Source organism: Polyodon spathula, chromosome 24, assembly GCF_017654505.1.
Source record: "Polyodon spathula isolate WHYD16114869_AA chromosome 24, ASM1765450v1, whole genome shotgun sequence".
Lineage (NCBI taxonomy): Eukaryota > Metazoa > Chordata > Actinopteri > Acipenseriformes > Polyodontidae > Polyodon > Polyodon spathula.
The window spans coordinates 11,284,216-11,302,368 of NC_054557.1; the positions used below are offsets into that span (position 1 = coordinate 11,284,216).

The window sequence follows — 18,153 nt, forward strand, 5'->3', positions numbered from 1 at the left end:
ACGCGCACAACACAGCCTACTATACTCAATGGTGGTATATTAATGAAAAATTAAAACAATCTCTTATTTCAGTGTTGATGCTGCCTTCTAATTACAGTTCATCTGGTTTACAGACATTTTTTAAACTGTGTGTGTGGAATTGGGTTGCAAGGGATAGATAATGCAAAGGTTTATATAATAATTCATGGTAAAAGGTAATATAATATTTGGACTCTTATCCAATTCAATCTATTGCATCTAATGCAGCAGTAGAGTAAATTCCACCCCTAAAAACACTTTGCTGTTTTAGAAGAACATTGAGTAAGATGGTGCTGCCTTGTGCAGTAATGTAAAACCTGTGTGTGCAGCAGTAATCTAATTGCATTGGTAAATCAGACATGTTACCAAATTCTGCATGACATAGAATTGCTATGATCCATTTGAGAGTCTAATGCAAACTTACCGTGAAAGCATATCATTTATGTCGATCGTTAGTAATGCTTTGGTACATTTAATAAAACGGGCCAATAACTTTATGGTCAAAGTTCATGGGAAGCTGTGTGTTCAATGTTTAGCCTGAATAATTTGCTGTGAGAAAATGAATGTAATCCCTGGGCATTGATGAGATTGATGACTGCTGGTATAAAATCAATGTCATGTCAGCTACAGCAATATTGAGTAGCACGTAACGGAAACGTAGAGCCGATGTGATGCGTGAATACAAAGGAATATGTTATATTCTTAAAAAAAAGACTTTTCATTCTCTTTCGATTTCTTTCCTAAATAATGCAGAAGAAATTGAAAATGGTGGTTGCTACATTCTCTCTCTTATTTCCCTGCAGCTTGTACTCAAGACATGAATGGAATGTAAGCAGCCAGCAATGGCACACAGAAAAAGGCAAGGGACAAGCAGCAAAATGGTGGAGCCCAGTGGGAGGTCTTGCCCTGCCGCTTCTGCTGCTCTTGACAAGGAGGAGGAGCTGGAACAGGAAGACCTTCAGGCCCCGGAACAACAGTTCCACCAAGAGGTCTCTGACCTGAAGGACAGCCGGCCTCCCACCCCCGAGCCCACAGACCAGGAGTGCCGTGACCACAGTGGGGATGAGGATTCCAGCTCCGACTATGTCAACAACACCTCTGAAGAGGAGGACTATGACGAGGGCCTGCCTGAAGAGGACGAGGGGGTCACCTATTACATAAGGTATTGCCCCGAGGATGACAGCTACCTAGAAGGAATGGACTGCAATGACGGGGAGTACATAAATCACGAGGACCAGCCAGTGGAGACTGATGATTGCCAGGAAGCCGTGGAGGAGTGGGCAGAATCTGAGGGGCAGGGCCAGGTTCTCCGCGAGGAAGCAGAGGAACAGATCTATGAAGAAGACCAAGACCAGGGCCTGGGGGACCATGAACCTTCATTGCAAGCTCCCCTTCCTGAAGATGAAGACAAGGTGGCGGCAGAGGAAGAAGAAGAAGATTACTGCCCCAATGAAGAAAGTTACCCTCAGGACTATTACACCCCAGAGACCAATGGAAATTCGGTCTGTGTGTCTCCCTGCCGAGCTCGGAAGGGCGGTGGGGAGGGGGAGGACCAGGAGGAGGACATCGACCAGATCGTGGCAGAGATCAAAATGAGCATGAGCATGGGGAGCAGAAGCAGTGACACTGACCAGAGCCCAGAGGAGCCTGGGATTGAAACAGGCGCCAAGGACTTCAAGGATGTTGCTGTCAAAGCAGATCCTGTCCCATACACGAGGAGCAGACATGAAGGCAGGCCCAAGTCACTGAACATTCCTCAAGCTTCGAGGCACAGTGCAGAAATACAGAGGGGGTTTAAAGTGCGGGCCAGGACTCCAGAGGAAAGGCAGAAGTGGGCGCAAGAGCAGGTAGGGCATTCCTGATGCATCAGGATTCTCTAGCATGAACCAGATTATGAAATGAAAAATGGAAAAGGTGGATGCTATTGGCATGGTTTGACTTTTTTTTAATCTACACACGTGCCAGAAAGATATTAGCAATCTCGGATGATACCAGATAATGATTGCTTAAATAGAGTTCAAACTAAAATGTTAAACATTTTTTTTTTTTTTTTTTAAAAAGGTCTGTGCAATTACTGCTTGTGCTAACACATTATTTGTCTTTGCCAATTTATCGCAGATGTTGAAAGGTGCTTTCATATTTATTAAAATCTGTGACAATGATTACCAGCGCAGTGACGAGGAGATTAATGTAGACACTATTCAAGAAAAAAAGTTTTCATCCGCACACAGCAACCAGGAAGAATAGTGTCCTGTTCTGTATTATCAGTAAGCACCTGCATATTGCTGATCTTTACCTCTCATTAACTTCTTATATAGCGTTTCAGCTGTGCAGAAACAGATGGCAAGGTGTGGGAAAAGCTGATTCCTACTGATGGTGGGTTGTGCCACCCAGTGGGCTGCACCTGTTCCATTGAGTAGGATTGTATAGAAAAGACTTTCTCAAAGTCTAATGAGTAACAGGGCTATTCAGCAGTGTGCAGGAGCACCATCATGTGGAGAACATGTTTGAGTGAGTCTTTCTAGCAGGAGCTCACCCTTGGGACTGGCAATACCACCACTTCTGGAATTGATACAGTACCAAACATCTTGTTTAGCAAGGCACCCTGTGCTCCGTGTGCACATGTTAACAACATTGTGGATGTTACCCCTGTCTTATTGTACCCCAGTTTGGTTTATAATCACAGTGAATGCATTGTAATGGTTTGTTTGGTGTGTTAAAGGGACGTACAATTCATAATAATTTGAAAATGCTACAGGACTGCACTCTCGCAAGATGAATAATGCATACAGTGTATATTTTTGTGATTCAATTCAATTGTGACTCTGTTTTAGAAGACAGATATTGATCTGCCTACCCCTCCATGCACTGTGGTAGCCTCTTGGTAGAATAGCCTGATTGATCTTATCTGACTGAACCTCACACCACACCATGCGTATTCAATTGTACTACCCCAGACCAACTGCAATTGAAAATGCATTGTTCCAGGTGCATTTCTGTGACAGCATTACAGTAAGGCTCCATTAAATGTGACTCCCCCTGTATGTGATACTGTGCATAGGTGCTGGGTTGTCACATTCTTGAGGAGCTGAAATGTGAAATCAGATATAATCAGAAACACTAATAACGCTGGTGCTTTATTATTATATTCTACACGTAAGACGTATTTAAAAATACACCTATTGAACATCAATACATTTTAAGTACTTTTCCTATAAAATTTAAATTAAATGGTGAGTCAAACTTTAAACCACCCCCTGCCCACTCTTGAAAAGTGCAAATATTACAACTGGACCTATCAGACTTTAAGTCCGACTTGGGGATTAATTTCAAGTCCGGCTTGGGAGGAAAGCCTAGCTTCCGTGTTTGTTGAAACCAGTCCCTGCTTCAGTTACTACAGGCAACCGCATTTGTTACAGAAAAGCATAGTTCTTTTTTATTTTGTTATGTCTAAAAGAGGTTTCTTTGAAGGTATTCATATTAATGGTTTGTTTAACGTCAAAGAAAAGTATAATGAACAAAACATGCCCAATCTATGAAACAATCTATGTATTATTTATTTAAAATTTTGAAATTGAGATGTGTCGTTCAGACTTAAAAGCACAGCAATGTAACCATCTCAATAATGACAGTATTGTAAATGTATTCATGGCATCAACAAGTGTGCTTTCTGGGAGTTTCAAGTGCTGTCGTCTTTTATTTGTCAACCTTGGGTTCAATTAATATGCTACAAGAACTGATCTATAGAGGTTTATAAAATGTTCAATAACCCAATTGAGAATCAGGAAAGCTGAGTAGCAACATCTGCATTATTAATGAAAGACAAAGACAACAGCAACAGTGGCGAGTGTGAATTCTCTTTTTAAATATTGGAAAGAACCTTGCAACCCCACAAAAAAAAAAAATCTGATTGCACACTTGGTATGAGATCTCTCTTACTGATTTTCAGCTGTTCAGAAAAGCATGATGCAGGCTCTGTGTAAAGAACAATGACGGTACAATAGGGTTACAGTGTTGATTTGATAACATCATTCAGAGCGTAGCTTTGCCAGCAAATAAACAGATGCAGAACTTGTAAAAAGCTGAACCAGCAAAGCACAGAAATGGCATTTGAAATGGCCTGGCACGCAAGGGCACCCTGTTGTGGAAATGGGAAAGTCTTGCTAAGGATGTAGTCTGTGGTGTGATGCAGGGTAGTATCAATGGCAAGAGAACAAAACAACCAGCAGAATGTATTGGAAAAATAACATCAATCAATGTAAGTGGGGTAATCCAGCGAGAAATTAATCTGGCTTTGAATGAATAGATGCCAGTCCTGTAGCGATGGGTTTGATTTACACTATGGATTTGCATTTGGCATGCAGTCTGATTCCAGATTTAGGGTTGCTGCTGTCTGAATGCTTTTTAAATCAGAATTTATTAACACAACACCGTAAGACCAATCTCCTTGAGTGAAATGAACATTTCAAGCAAAATACAGCTATGCAAGATACTGTACAAAACCAAAAACACATCTTGCATAACATAAAAAAGCCTAAATACAGTTTAACTCCTCTATCTCCGAAAAGATCTAATCCACAACATCTTTAATCTCAAATTTTGCAAATAGTTTGTCTAGTGCATTTTCACCTGCTTCTTTTATATTTAGAAAATAAAATATATTTAAAATAAAAACATTTGGAAACCTGACATTTTTGTATAAATTATTTTTTTGGATCCTGTACCTTGGGGTTGTTAACAAAGTGTGTGTTTAACAATGAGTCTGTAGTACTTAACCCTATGTACAGGCTGCATGGTTTTTAGGTGAGATGGTGTGCATTTCGTGAACGGATGGGTTCACTACCTCTTGGTTGGACCGAAACACACAAACAAAATGTGCAATATTCAGCGAACTCCTACAGTGCATAATGTTTTGAAATTAAACAAAATGTCTCTGTGGCACATACAGTACCTTCGTAAACTGGACATTTATCTTTCTCTAATCATGTCTAGGTGTGTCACAATCCAGATCAGCCAAGAAAACAGCAGCGATCAGACCTTAATGGACCCGCTGAAAATAACAATATCCCAGAGGTAAGCAGTGTTTTTTTTAATCAGTTGATAAGACATTCCTATAAACACTAAACACTAGTATTTATTGGTATGGATGTTTTTAGTTTTTTATATATATCCTAACCATAGTGCCTGATCTGTGTAATTTCTATACTGTAATGTTTAAGGGGGGGTTTGTAGTGCCAATGATTTTGTTAATCTTTCATGTTCCTGCATGACTCTACTTGCTTTGTTGTGTGCTGTTATCTCTTTTCCGGTATGTACTGATGTGTCTAATTTCCATTATATCAAGACCAGAACTGGCCGTGCTGTTTTTTTGCCGTCCTTTGCTCTTTATTAGTTCTGTTCCAGAAACCTAAAGTTGTCCTTGAAAACCATAAATCTAGAACTGTGTTCACGTGATGATATTCATTTACTCTGTTCTGGGACTGGCTCTTGACACATCCTTACAATTATTTCAGCTGTATCCCCCACAAACTAGGTTCCTGCTGCTCGGTTTAGTGAGTAAACAAGCGGAAAGCTGTCTTGAGATGTAACATGCCCTGACTGACATCACGTATCCAGTTAGACTGGCTCCCCGAAGGATGAGTGGTTGCTGCCTTTTGTCCTTAATTAAAACGGAATCCTTGTTTACAAAAGAAATGCTTCAGCATTGGTATCTGTTCAGCAAGGATAATACCCAGTTGTGTAAACCCAGTGCCATGTTTCATGCTTTTTTGTGAAGAATTGACTGGAAGTGCAGGTGTAGAAAGTATTAATTAATGAGTAACTGATGGCTTATTTTCTGTTTTACTGACATATGCATAGTTTTTGTTTCTTTCAGCAGAGGTTAATACAGTATCTTGTGTGACTTACCCATGATAACGTAAATGAGCCTGTATATAATAATAATTGTACAGTAAAGTATTGTGCTTTTATTGAGCGAGTTGTGCATTTAGCAAGATAATAGAAGAGAGTTGATGATGAACATACTTGCATTAAAAAGGAAGAACAGTGTCGTTACTCATTTTTTGAAATACAAACCAAGTATATAAACTTCACTGCTTTTCAGTGCTTTTCTAAAGATTTTGGCCGAAACAAAGATAAGTATACAGATGTTGTAATCCTCATTTCTCAACATTCATTCACGGCTTGTGTTTTGCAGAAAACAAAGAAGACGGCTTCCTTCCCCAGCTTTGTAGATGGTAAGCCACTGCTTTTCATTCTTACTCTGCAGACTGTTGTGTCATAATCTGTGCTACTGTTAATCTTTTTTGGGGAAAAATAATGAAAATACACATTGCATACTGTATAAGACGATTACATTGACAGGGTCGTTCACTATGTTCTGTACGGGAAGCAAAGGGATTTAGTCCATCAAAGCCGTTGTCAGTGGAATAAAATGAACATTATTTTTGTACAACAGCGTCTTGCATTTCAATTATCAATGTATTTCCAAGAACGGACATGCATTTCTAGCTAAACTATTTACTAGAACTGAATGGGGTTGGAGGAACAGATTGCTATGGTTCACAGGTTTTACTGGTCTGCAACAGTTCAATGATTAGTGTTTAATGAAAGTACGGTTGCAGTAATCTGCCCTTTGCAGCTTATCAGCCATTTCCGTTCATTTGGTTGCTGTGAATGGATGAAGCTGAACAGTACCTTTCGCAGTCTAGAGGGATAGCTGTTAATTGCTGGTTCTGATGTGCAACACCACAAACAGGGCTTTTGTCCTGCAGACACATTTGTATAATAATTCCAGTCATGCTACAGTACTGCAATCCTATATTTTTTTTTTTTTTCTGTGGGTGTGCATTTTTCTTTTCTTTTTAATAGAAACATTGATTTCCACATATTATCCCACAAAACCGTGTGTTTTTCGTTATGTAGTTAACAGTATAGTAGGTGAATGGCTGGGCTTGGATCTGAAACCAGGGCCTGCTGCTCCCCTGTCCTCAGCTATGACCACCCGGCCACACAGCCTCCATTTGAAAAGTAGGACCTGTTCATATTCACAATAATACAGGCCCATAGCATCTCAAGCCATGCTGTTGACTAATGCTTAATTAACCTGCCCCTTACTGTGGTATTGACATGTTCCACCTCCCTAGACTTTTTAGACTAGCTGTTTCTTGTTTTTTTTTTCTCTCCTGGTACAGTATGCAGTGCATTATTCCTCCTGTAGCAGTTGTACTGATTTATTTTTCTCCTCCAGCTGTTTTATATCCTCTGTTCTCTCTCTTATTTTGTTCTTTTGCTTTTCATCTTGTAAAAGCCACTGTCTGGAAATGTATACATTTTACTTCTGCGCCAGTCAAAAAAAAACCATGCTAAACAAAACAGCCCCCGTTTTTTTTTTTTTTAATTTCTGAGGACAAAACCCAAACCCGAACTGGCATTTGCTATGCATCAATAGCTGTAGCTGCTGCTTGCGTCGTCATGCAGAAGAATTGTGTGCATATGTACTATTCCATTCTGGCTGTCTACATGTTATTGTGTACTTATTATAATTTGATTCACATTGTGTGCATTTATTTATAATAAAGTTGGCTGACCCCTTTGCACAGCTGTGGTGGGAAAACCATTGCAGCTGATCTGAAAGATGTGTTCCATCACTATGTATTTGTGTGTCCTTTCTGCTGTTTTTAATGTTGGAAATGGAATCCATCCATGAGACGAATACAGTATTAATCAGTAAGTTCAATCACACTCGTATTACGGTTGCAATGCATCACTGAGGTTGACCCATAGAGGGCGTCCCCCCAGTATTTCCCCCCTGCTGTTGAAAGTGATCGACTGACTTTTTATAATCACCATCAATACAGTTAAGTTGACTTACAGTACTATTTTCACGTAAATTCCTTTCATTATCATAAACTGAATTTCACTGTACCAGACAAAGCCATGAACAATTTTATCTTCATTTTGTCTTTTCCTGAACCTGATTTAACAAACTAAATCATTCACTTTTAATTTTGTTGCCGCTCACCTTCGTGTTTTTCTTTTCTTTGAAAATAATGTTTGCAAATTCATACACCATAACTTCAAATGGAATTCTGTAGGAATAATATCTGAATGGCTTATGTTTGACTGATTTTTATAGTTATACTGACACCTTTTATGGCTCCAAAGGAGTGAATTCCAATGGAGCATCATTGGTGTCGGAACAGCTGCTCCACTGGAATTTGTGGCTTTGCAGCACTAAAGTGTTTCCTGAGTTTTTAAGGTAGTAAGATTTGGAAGTCTGGGGCTACCTCAGGACAAAGTGATGTTTTACAGCTAGTTGAGTACAGAATATTCAGTGTGTGCAGTGAACCTGTACTTCGTTCAGCCTTTACTGTAGGACACTAGCTTGATAGATGCCGTGATGGCTTCTATAGCCTGAGTATGTAAAAAGTTAAGTTGTTAGAGTAGACAGTTACAATTGCACTACTGAAGATACTTTTGCTAGACTGCTTGGCACAGCTAAAATAACCGAATGAGATGCAGTCTAACCCAGCTCTTCTCCCCAGTTCCAGGACCCTGTGAACCAGAGGACCTCATTGATGGAATCATTTTTGCTGCCAATTACCTGGGCTCCACACAGCTGCTCTCGGAGCGCAACCCATCCAAGAACATCCGCATGATGCAGGCCCAGGAGGCTGTGAGCCGCGTGAAGGTACAGCATGCTTACTGACAATGCAGACCAGTCGTGAAACATGGCTGCACGAAACACCTTATTGCACTTCCATTCATTGACAGGTGCCCGGGTCGCATTTCATTAGGTATTCCCTGAGTGCAAAAAAAATAAAAAAAGTTAATAAAGTAGCATTCTTTGTTTACGTTTCACAGTAATTATGAAAAATGTGAGGTTGAATTTGCAAACAGAACTCTCCACAGGTGCACTTTCTAGATTTATCTGGACCAATTATCTGCTGCAGATAACAGTGCTATAATTTTGAGAGATGTCGCGTTTAGTTTTAAACCAGTTCTAGACCCCAGTGCTGTGAACGATCACAGCAGCTTAGCAGGTGCCTCAAGCAAAGTTGACAGCAGTTGGAATGTAACCTTCTTAAAATAACTTATGCTAAATAACCATGATATGCATTTGCATCTTAAATGGTAATATTTTAATCAAAGAGTTACGCATGGCATCCCTCCGGGCATGTCCTGTTCTATTATGGGACTTAGTGTGATCCAGTCTTTTAATTAAAATGAAATCCAGATTGCTCTTTAAATCAAGTTGATGTGTCATTGGTTATCTTTCTAATGCGTTTTGTGATGTTGGTGAATTATTAATATTCTGTGGCTGTGTGTCAACAAAAAAATATACATGCTTGTAATGGAGTGATTGGTTGCTGCTTTGCAAATCCTTTCTTTCCCGTGAGATTAGGCAGTTTCCAGTGCATGCTCACAATGTCTGTTAAACTGAATAATGTGTAGTATTGCTGTTATTATTATTTTTGGTTGTGTGATGAATCCTTCTGCTGTTTTTTCCCCCAGGAGTGATCTCATTGACCCCCACGTTAACATCACTAAGTGTAATACTGGGATTTAGTGATTTTAACATAGGAGTCAATAAGATCACCCCTGGCGAAAAAAACTGCAGAAGGATTCGTATGTTAAAAGATGTCAGTTTTTCAGGCCTTTTTGTAGAGTGGGATGGCCTGTTTTGGAGTTTTGTTAATATGTATTTGTTTTTGGATGTTTTTGATATGTATAATATTGTAGTATGTTATATTATATTGTATTGTATAGTATATTTATTTGTAATGTGTAGCACTTTGGGATGCAAGTGCTATACAAAATAAATTGGGATTGATTGATTGATAATACAAATACTGTGGAAAGAGAACTGCATTCAAATAAGCCAGTCAGGAAAAAAAAAAAAAAAAAAAAAAAAAAGCAAGCCTAGAAAACCTAGTCCTTGGGAACCGCATGTGTGGCAGCTTGACTTGATGGCTGTATCCAGGCACCCAGGACTATTAATCTGTCCCTCAGCAAGCACCAAGACCCTGAAACCATGGCAACACTAAAACTGCCTCAATTCCTGAATGTAACATGTAACACTCCACTAGGTCTGCAGTATATTTTGGGAGCTCAGCTTTAGGTTAAGATACAATTACTGGTGGCATCCTTTTCAAAAGCACTGCAGCTGTATTTTCCTTATTAATTTTTTGTTAAATATTTGTAAAAGAAAAACAATTACATACCGGTATGTCAGTTATTATAATTTTTTTTTAACAAGGAATTTTAGTATATTAGTTCAGTTTACAGCTGCGCTGCTTTTGAATTTGATGCCACTAGTAAGTAATTGCCTTGGACAGACAGCTGCACTCAAACACCTAATGGGTTTAGGTAATTGAATGATTCACCACTTATATCTGCACAGTGTATTGAGAGGAACTGAGCATCTTCAAAGGAAGGCTTAAAGAGGATACATGTTGGTTTTTTTTCCCCCAATAAATTATTTCCTGGGTAATGCAGCGTCAGTTCAGTTGGAGTGAGATTGATGATTTAGGGCAATATTCAGGAAAAGTTTGGGGATTTTTTTAACAAAGCATATCTACTTTTTGTGTGGACACATTATTATAAAATGCCGTGGTTTTCACTTCTGAGACCTCTCAAACAGTCTATCTATGGCGCAGTACAGCTCATTCTATGTAAAGAATTGCAATCTAAGCTAATTATACATTGGATGTGGTTAACAACTGTTTTGTGTCCAGGTACATGAAGGTAATTTTACAGATCAATCCTCAGAAAGGTAATCTACTGTTCAACTAACAGTTAAAAAAGGTAATTCATCCTCCTGTGCATAGTCCCTAAATAGGATAAGACTAATGCTAGCATTACAGTACACGAGACTGCTTTAACCGAATGGGAAAAATCAGTGATTGGACAGTAATTATGGGTATTCTGGCATGTGCTTTTAGAATCCTTCTCTTAAACTCATTTAATGCCTTTTGTAACTTGGAAGGGGGATTGGGGGGGAGGGGGAGTGAATCTTATTGGTTTTGTCCAGCTGCTTATGCATTAAGCACCAAAAGAGAACTATCCATTATGATGTCAAAAGAGCAAGTTGTCTCTTTGTATTAATAGCACTCAATAATATAAGAAACGGATGCACTCCTTTTGAGATTTTGCTAAAACACTCACTTAAATTACCCAACACATACACCAAATGTCAGAATGTGTTCTACAATAGCGTGCTGTACTGTAAAGCCATAAATATTTGGTGAATCACACCCATAAAACCTATTTTGCTCCAGAAATGTTGGCGACCTGTTGCAGTATACAAAGTATGTATTAGTGGAATTTGATATTCGTTCCAAAAATGTTTGCGTTTTTTTTCATATGCAAAAAACGCACAATAAAAGGCTTGCAAATATTTATGGCTTTAGAGTATTGCATGCATTAAATATGCCTGTATAGTGCAGGCTGTTCTACCAGTTTATCTACATAATATGAAAATATATGTGCGGTGTACTGTATATATAATAGCATTGAATAACTGCAAATCAAAATCTATTCATGTTTTCAATACATTTCTGGTACTGGCTTGGGAAATAAGTATTCAATCAGTGTAATATGGGGAAAGAAAGATAATTGCATACACAATTTGGTTTTCTACCAGATGTACTGCCGACACACAGACGCAGTTAGACGCAGCACACACACACACAGATGCAGAGGGACGCAGCCACACACACACACACACACATCGCAGGTCTTGATCGCCCAACTCCGTATAATCAGTACTCGCATTTTGAGCAACGTTTGTGCATGACAGGAGGCAACCTCAATTATATGGAAACATAAATTTGGCCTTTTTTCTTTTTTAAATCATTGACCCTGAGAGCCAGTCGGCAATACTGCGGTGTATTGAAAAACCTTCCCACCTCCACCTTGTCAGTTTAGATCACTGTCAGGTTTGGACAGGCTGCTTGGAGTGCACTGTAATTTCCATGTAACCGATTTACAGCCTTCAGCTCAAAATGATTTTCAATCCAGGTGTTGTGGGAAATTCCATGTCGGTGTTCAAATGCATTGATCTCGAGGTGACCTTTTGTCTGTTTTTGATGAACCTGTACAGAAGCAATACTCCACTTTGTTCCACATGATGTAATTGTAATGGTCACGTGATGTACATTACTTGCATTCCACCCTTGTAGTATTGGGCTGAGGGTGTGGGGAGGGGCTAGTGAGAGCCATGTTTGGCTTTATTCTAATAATGTCCTTTTTCACAGTGTACATTGTGCTACCATTACTGTTTTAAAATGGGTAAATAGAGTTTTTTTAACGTTTTGTATAATTAATCTTCAAAGGATATTTTACTCTATATGATCTTACATGCAAAATGAATAACTTGTACTGTATTTCATGCAGACTATTTATTTTGTTGACTTTGGGAATGTGTCTCTATAGTTCATAGACCTACACCAGCTATTCAGGATTAGTACCTGTATAATTCTGAAAATCATTATTCATTTTAAGTGTGTACAGTGGACGAATGCATGGCTGTAATTTATTCTGTAAGTGGTCAGTGACAAACATGGCATTCGTTATGGCATGACCCTACCCTATTGTGTTACCCAACTCATGGATTGTTGTTTATTATAAAAACAAAACAAAAAAAATCCATATATTAACGACTCCTTGGTATACAGAATTGATGTACGTCTGCATAATTATTTAAATTTTTTGTTTTAAAGAGCAATTCTGTTCCACTAGTTGCAGATTATTGCGCAACACAGTTCCGCCATCAGTAATTCCAAGTGTTCCTCTCACAGATGACACACTGGTCTAGTGGTGGCGGCTCTGTGTGTGCCATGCTTTTTACCTGTGTGTTTGTTGTCCCTGAGTCTGACAGCCGTGTCTCCCTGTTTTAATGCTGCACAGAGGGTACAGAAGGCAGCCAAAATCAAGAAGGCGGCGGTGTGTAAAACAAATGACCACAGCTACTTCTCCATAATTCCTGACATTCTTTGTGTTTGAGCTTTGAACCATTTTGTTTGAGCTTTGGGGTCCATATGCAAATAACACAACTGTTAACAAAGCATTACATGTTGGTGCCAGTGCATATTTGTTTTTTATATCCAGAATGTGTGCAAAGGCTTGTTTATTTCATCATGGATGTGCGAACCTTCCTTAAACTGCCTAAAATGGTTCAAAGGTTTTCCATCGGCAATTCTCACCCGTGTACCGTCTTCCACTTATCATTCTTTGTTTTTTAAAGGATATTTTGTGTTTTTGTTTTAGTGTTACCACCTCTTTAGTAGTACTACTTAAGACCGTTTACAGGTTAACATGTACTGTAGAAATAACATCCATGTAAACCAGTGATTCTTAATGAACAATTGTATTGTTTATAACCTGGGTATCTTGGGAGTCATTACTTCAGTGAAACCGCCTATGTGAGTTATTCATAGCACCAGGAATGCACAGCACACAAAACTAAGTTAATCTTTTTTTTTTTTTTTTAATTTACAATTGTAAGGAACTATGCTGTGGTTCCGATGAGCATGTGCGTATTTGACAGGCGCTTTATATAAGCCTTTATCTGATGTAGTACATACTACCCATTTAAAATAACAATGCATTGTTTATTAAATCTCTGTATCTCTACAAGCACTTAAAGGCACAGTACATTATTTTTCTAACTTGCTTTCATGCGCTACTCTTGTGAAGCGTTTCATTGCTTTGCATTTGATTCACATGTTGTCCTTTTAGAAAGAACTTTGTGGGGTGTTAGGTGTAGATCTCAGTCATGTTTGCCATCCTCTGTTCTTTTTGGGGTTCAACTCAATGTTAATTTCCAATATTCTGATGCTTTTCCTCCCCATTCCCTCTCAGACCCCGGAAGGCGATGCTCAGACACTCACTGAGGTGGACCTGTTTATCTCAACCCAGCGGATCAAGGTGCTGAATGCAGACTCGCAGGTAAATCCCCATCTGCACACGCTCAAAGACCTGACCGCTAGCCAGTTGCTAGGTATCTTTCTAAGACAATTGTTATGTTCTTAAGATTTTCTTTTAAAGGTTTTTCAGAAAGCTTTGGGAGCATAAATATGACCCCAATAAATATTGTCTGAATATATTCAGTTGTACATGTCTGAAGGGCATCGAGAGGAGTACAGGGGATTCATTTATCACTTTTTACAGTCCTTGCAGCTCTAGTGGCTATACCCTGCTTGTTACAACCAGTGGCACTCAGAATGAATGTGCTGCTCACTCGCAACATTCTGTGCATCAAGGAATGAAATGGTGATAATGTCAAATCTGTCTATTGTATGATGGTTCTGTACATTTTACCGTTTGTTTTTAATTTATAATCTAGCAATACGTAGCAGTTCTGCCATATTGAGTACATATTGATCTTTTTCCATTCTGTCTAAATACTGTGATGTGTTTCCCCCCCACCCATCCACCCTAGTTTTCAAGATAGCCCTGCTTTGCATAGACCCCAAAAAGAACTACAGTACGGTGCAATTTCAGTGTTAAGAGCCGTTTTGCTAAATGGAATTTGAAATGACTGCACACCCTGGTGGTATTCGCTCTCTGTGCTGAATAACAGAATCAATCACCTGTACCTGGTACCACCATGGAGTTCAATTTAAATCGTCAGGTTCCACCATGCTCTGTAATTTTACAAATTGCAAATGTATTAGAAGTGAAAGGGACATTAAATTGGGGTTGCTAGATCATTAAATAAAAGGTTATACAGCGTAATAAAGAACAAGGGATGTAATGCAGTTTTATATGCTTTATAACAAATAATATTTAGCATCATCTTTACAGATGCTAATGCACTGTAGTGGAAATTGTGGGATTTGTCCATTTTAAGAATATGTAAAAAAAAAAAAAAAAAAAAAAAAAAAGAAAATGTAAATGACAAAGACCAGACTCTGTGTGTGTGTGTTGGTCAGACCAGCTGTCACTTACAGGGCAGTACAGAAGAGTGGGAACCAGAACGTGGTCCGGACTGCCTTTAAATGTGACCGGACCGTGCAGTGTCATGATCAAGATCTTAGCTATTTTCTCCAATGTGTTCTGGGTATCTGGAGCTAGCTTTTTCCGACACATCTACTGCAATGCAATATTATTCAGCTCTCTTCTCTTAATCATTGGAGGTAATTGAATGACAGGCCCGGATATCACACTGTCTGAACATCGAATTAGAATGTAATAGATGTGAATGAGTAAACAAACCTGTTAAAAGAAAATGCTGACAGTTTGTTTACATCACGCTAACCCCAGAGTGAAGACAACATAATCGGGGGATCTCCATAATCAGAATCAAGCATGACTGTAATTAGGAAAATGAATTGGATGTATGCTTTGAATTTTAAGTTGTGTCAGCATTACACAAGGTCTTAAGAGTGAAAAAAAACACTTGCGTTTAGGAAGGTTTGAAAACATTAAGATGGGCTGAATAGCCCTGCATTCATTAAGTCTAAGTAATGCTGAGGAAAGCAGTTGGGAGGAGTTTATTCCAGCATGTTTCCATCTGCCGCTGGGACTGAATTCAAAGTAATCCAGAACCAGCCCTTTCATATCAAACTCCTACCCTAAAACACAGATTAAGGTGAGTGTAATTTGGATTTCATACAGCCAGGATTTGTGTGATCATGCATGCACCATGTAAATGCATACATGTACATGCACATGGGTTTTGAATGCTACATATTCGCCTTATTCTAAACACCTGCTCCCAGTGCACTTCCAGCCTGCAGACGGATCCAATGACAACCTAATTTAATAATGGATTTTGTCATGCAGGAGAAAGCATTGCATTATTTATTTGGGAACAGTGTATGGTGCTTACATGCTTTTTGTTAATAAACCCCCTACCTGGTTTTGTGAATCCAGATCAGTTTGCTCATTGATTTATTTATTTTTGTGCAGGAGACCATGATGGACAATGCTCTGCGCACCATCTCTTACATCGCAGACATCGGCAACATCGTGGTTCTGATGGCCAGACGCCGCATGCCTCGCACTGCCTCTCAGGACTGCATTGAGACCACCCCCGGCGCGCAGGAGAGCAAGAAGCAGTACAAGATGATCTGCCACGTCTTTGAGTCTGAGGACGTAAGTATAGGAAGCCCTTCTATTTGCAACCAGACGCCCAGTGTTCTCAAGCTTCGCAGCTGTACCTTCAGCAGCTGAAATCTACTGAAACGTTGCCTAATGCAGTAGATTGTTAAAAGTCCTCACTATAGTTCTAGTCCTTGGCTTAAGAAAATACATCTCTCAATAGGAACTACAGGGCTACAGGAGGGTTAGGATAGCATAAGAACATAAACTGTACACACAAGAGGAAGCCATTTGGCCCATTAATGCTATACTGGTTCGCAGTAGATGGTCGACACCAAAACATTGTCAAATTGGGTCAACACTTGGATTGGCTCATTACCCTCATCACTCTGTGCAAAAAAGTGTCTCCTAACCTAAACATATTGTATTCAGTGTCCATGTGTCCAGGTTTTTTTTTATTTTAGTTCTGTTTATTCATGTCTGTGCAGAACTACATAAAGCTTAAAGGGATCCTAGGCTAACTGAATCTCGTTAGTGGTCTGGTCTTGTGTCCCTAGGCCTTCAAGTTAAAACACATTACAGGCATTGCATATTGCTAGATAAAACACTAGGGCTTTTTGCATGCGCCAAGATGTGTGTTTTTGAGTCTGAGTAGCAGGGGCGAGGGGGGCTTTAAGACACTCGTGCCAACTAGCCTCCCTTCTGCATTTATATTCAGGTCTTGATTGCATATTTCCAGCGTATGAAGTCACAAGGCACCATACTGGACATTTTAGTGGTTTAATGTTACCTCTACCGAAACCACTTCAGTAAAACACCCACACACACACAATCTGCCGTGTGGTTTGTAGGCGCCAAACGGAAGCAGTGTTTCAAAAGATTTCTGCTCATAGACTAAGCTGTGCAGCTCTTGTAAAGCATTCTAAGGCCCCCATGTGTGGATAAATTTGAAGCTTCATAAATGTCGGGTCCTTTCCCTATCTTAGTGAGGAATGTGTAGCCTGTGTGCAGGGTCTGTTGTGAGATGAGTCCAAGAGCTTCTGGTCTAATCCTTTCTGTGGACTGGGTGCAAATCTACTGTTTCCACACAGTACCACCGTACTCTCTTAGATCAATCTGATTCGTTCTGTATTCGCATGTCCACTTGCTACAGGTTTTGCTCTGCATTTGATTTACCTTGCAATGTGCAGAAACAAAATCGAAATTCCACCTTGAGTGTTCATTTTATTTACAACATGTTGACCTTCTTTAAGACTGGCTAACTGGAGAGGCCCTTGCATTCAGTTTTGTGAAACTGGATGGCATGCACTAAACCAACAGGTCTTTTGCATCAGGACATCATGGCTTGTCATTGAAGATCAAAAACACAATACACAAATTCTGACTATTAAAGTTGGGTGACTGGTTTGTAATGTATGTATTGTATGAGGTTAACATCGAATGCATATTAATGATCTGACCTCCCATGCCAAACATTATTGTTAATCCTACATTGTATCTCTATTAAGAAATTGTCACTTTTAACATTTCTGGTTTGAAGAGTTAGCTGTGCTTCAAGGTGCTGTTCACACTCATTAAAATGGTAAGTTCAACCAAATGAATTGTCACATTATTTCAGTGCTCTAAATTTAGCTTGGCCATCTGGAAATATTTACCTTTAGGTTGTTTCTTCACATGGATTATTTTCCAGCCTAACATACTTGTTTCCCACCCACAGGCACAACTTATAGCACAGTCCATTGGGCAGGCATTCAGCGTAGCCTACCAAGAGTTCCTGAGAGCCAATGGGATCAACCCTGAGGACCTGAGCCAGAAAGAATACAGCGACATCATTAACACACAGGAGATGTATAATGATGATCTAATCCATTTCTCAAATTCTGAGAACTGCAAAGAGGTTAGAGTTCTTTAACCCACTGAAGTTATCCAAAAATGAACGGGGAGGAAAAAAAACATGTTGGCGCTAGAACAGTGAACGTTTGAAAGAACAAAAAAAATAAATGCATTCACAATAACACACCAGCTCTAATCATTTGGTTGCCAAGTAGGTGAGCAAGACAATCAAAGTGAGCTGATTATACACTC

At 39.4% G+C, this 18,153-nt stretch overlaps 1 protein-coding gene across 5 annotated transcripts in view; it reads left to right on the forward strand.

The window, feature by feature from the left end:
• apba2b (amyloid beta (A4) precursor protein-binding, family A, member 2b) overlaps nucleotides 1-18,153 on the forward strand; it is a 56,780-nt gene that overhangs the window by 33,808 nt on the left and 4,819 nt on the right. The window contains exons 2-10 of one of the 5 annotated variants that reach the window (XM_041226843.1): nucleotides 822-1,865; nucleotides 5,011-5,091; nucleotides 6,215-6,254; nucleotides 6,943-7,047; nucleotides 8,565-8,710; nucleotides 12,931-12,966; nucleotides 13,885-13,971; nucleotides 15,937-16,122; nucleotides 17,786-17,965. In XM_041226843.1, the coding sequence (XP_041082777.1) occupies nucleotides 840-1,865; nucleotides 5,011-5,091; nucleotides 6,215-6,254; nucleotides 6,943-7,047; nucleotides 8,565-8,710; nucleotides 12,931-12,966; nucleotides 13,885-13,971; nucleotides 15,937-16,122; nucleotides 17,786-17,965 (1,887 nt within the window). In that variant the 5' untranslated portion in view covers nucleotides 822-839. Of the gene's footprint in view, nucleotides 1-821; nucleotides 1,866-5,010; nucleotides 5,092-6,214; nucleotides 6,255-6,942; nucleotides 7,048-8,564; nucleotides 8,711-12,930; nucleotides 12,967-13,884; nucleotides 13,972-15,936; nucleotides 16,123-17,785; nucleotides 18,076-18,153 lie in introns of those variants that run through there. The other 4 variants (XM_041226847.1, XM_041226844.1, XM_041226845.1 and 1 more) reach the window with 4 other exon arrangements.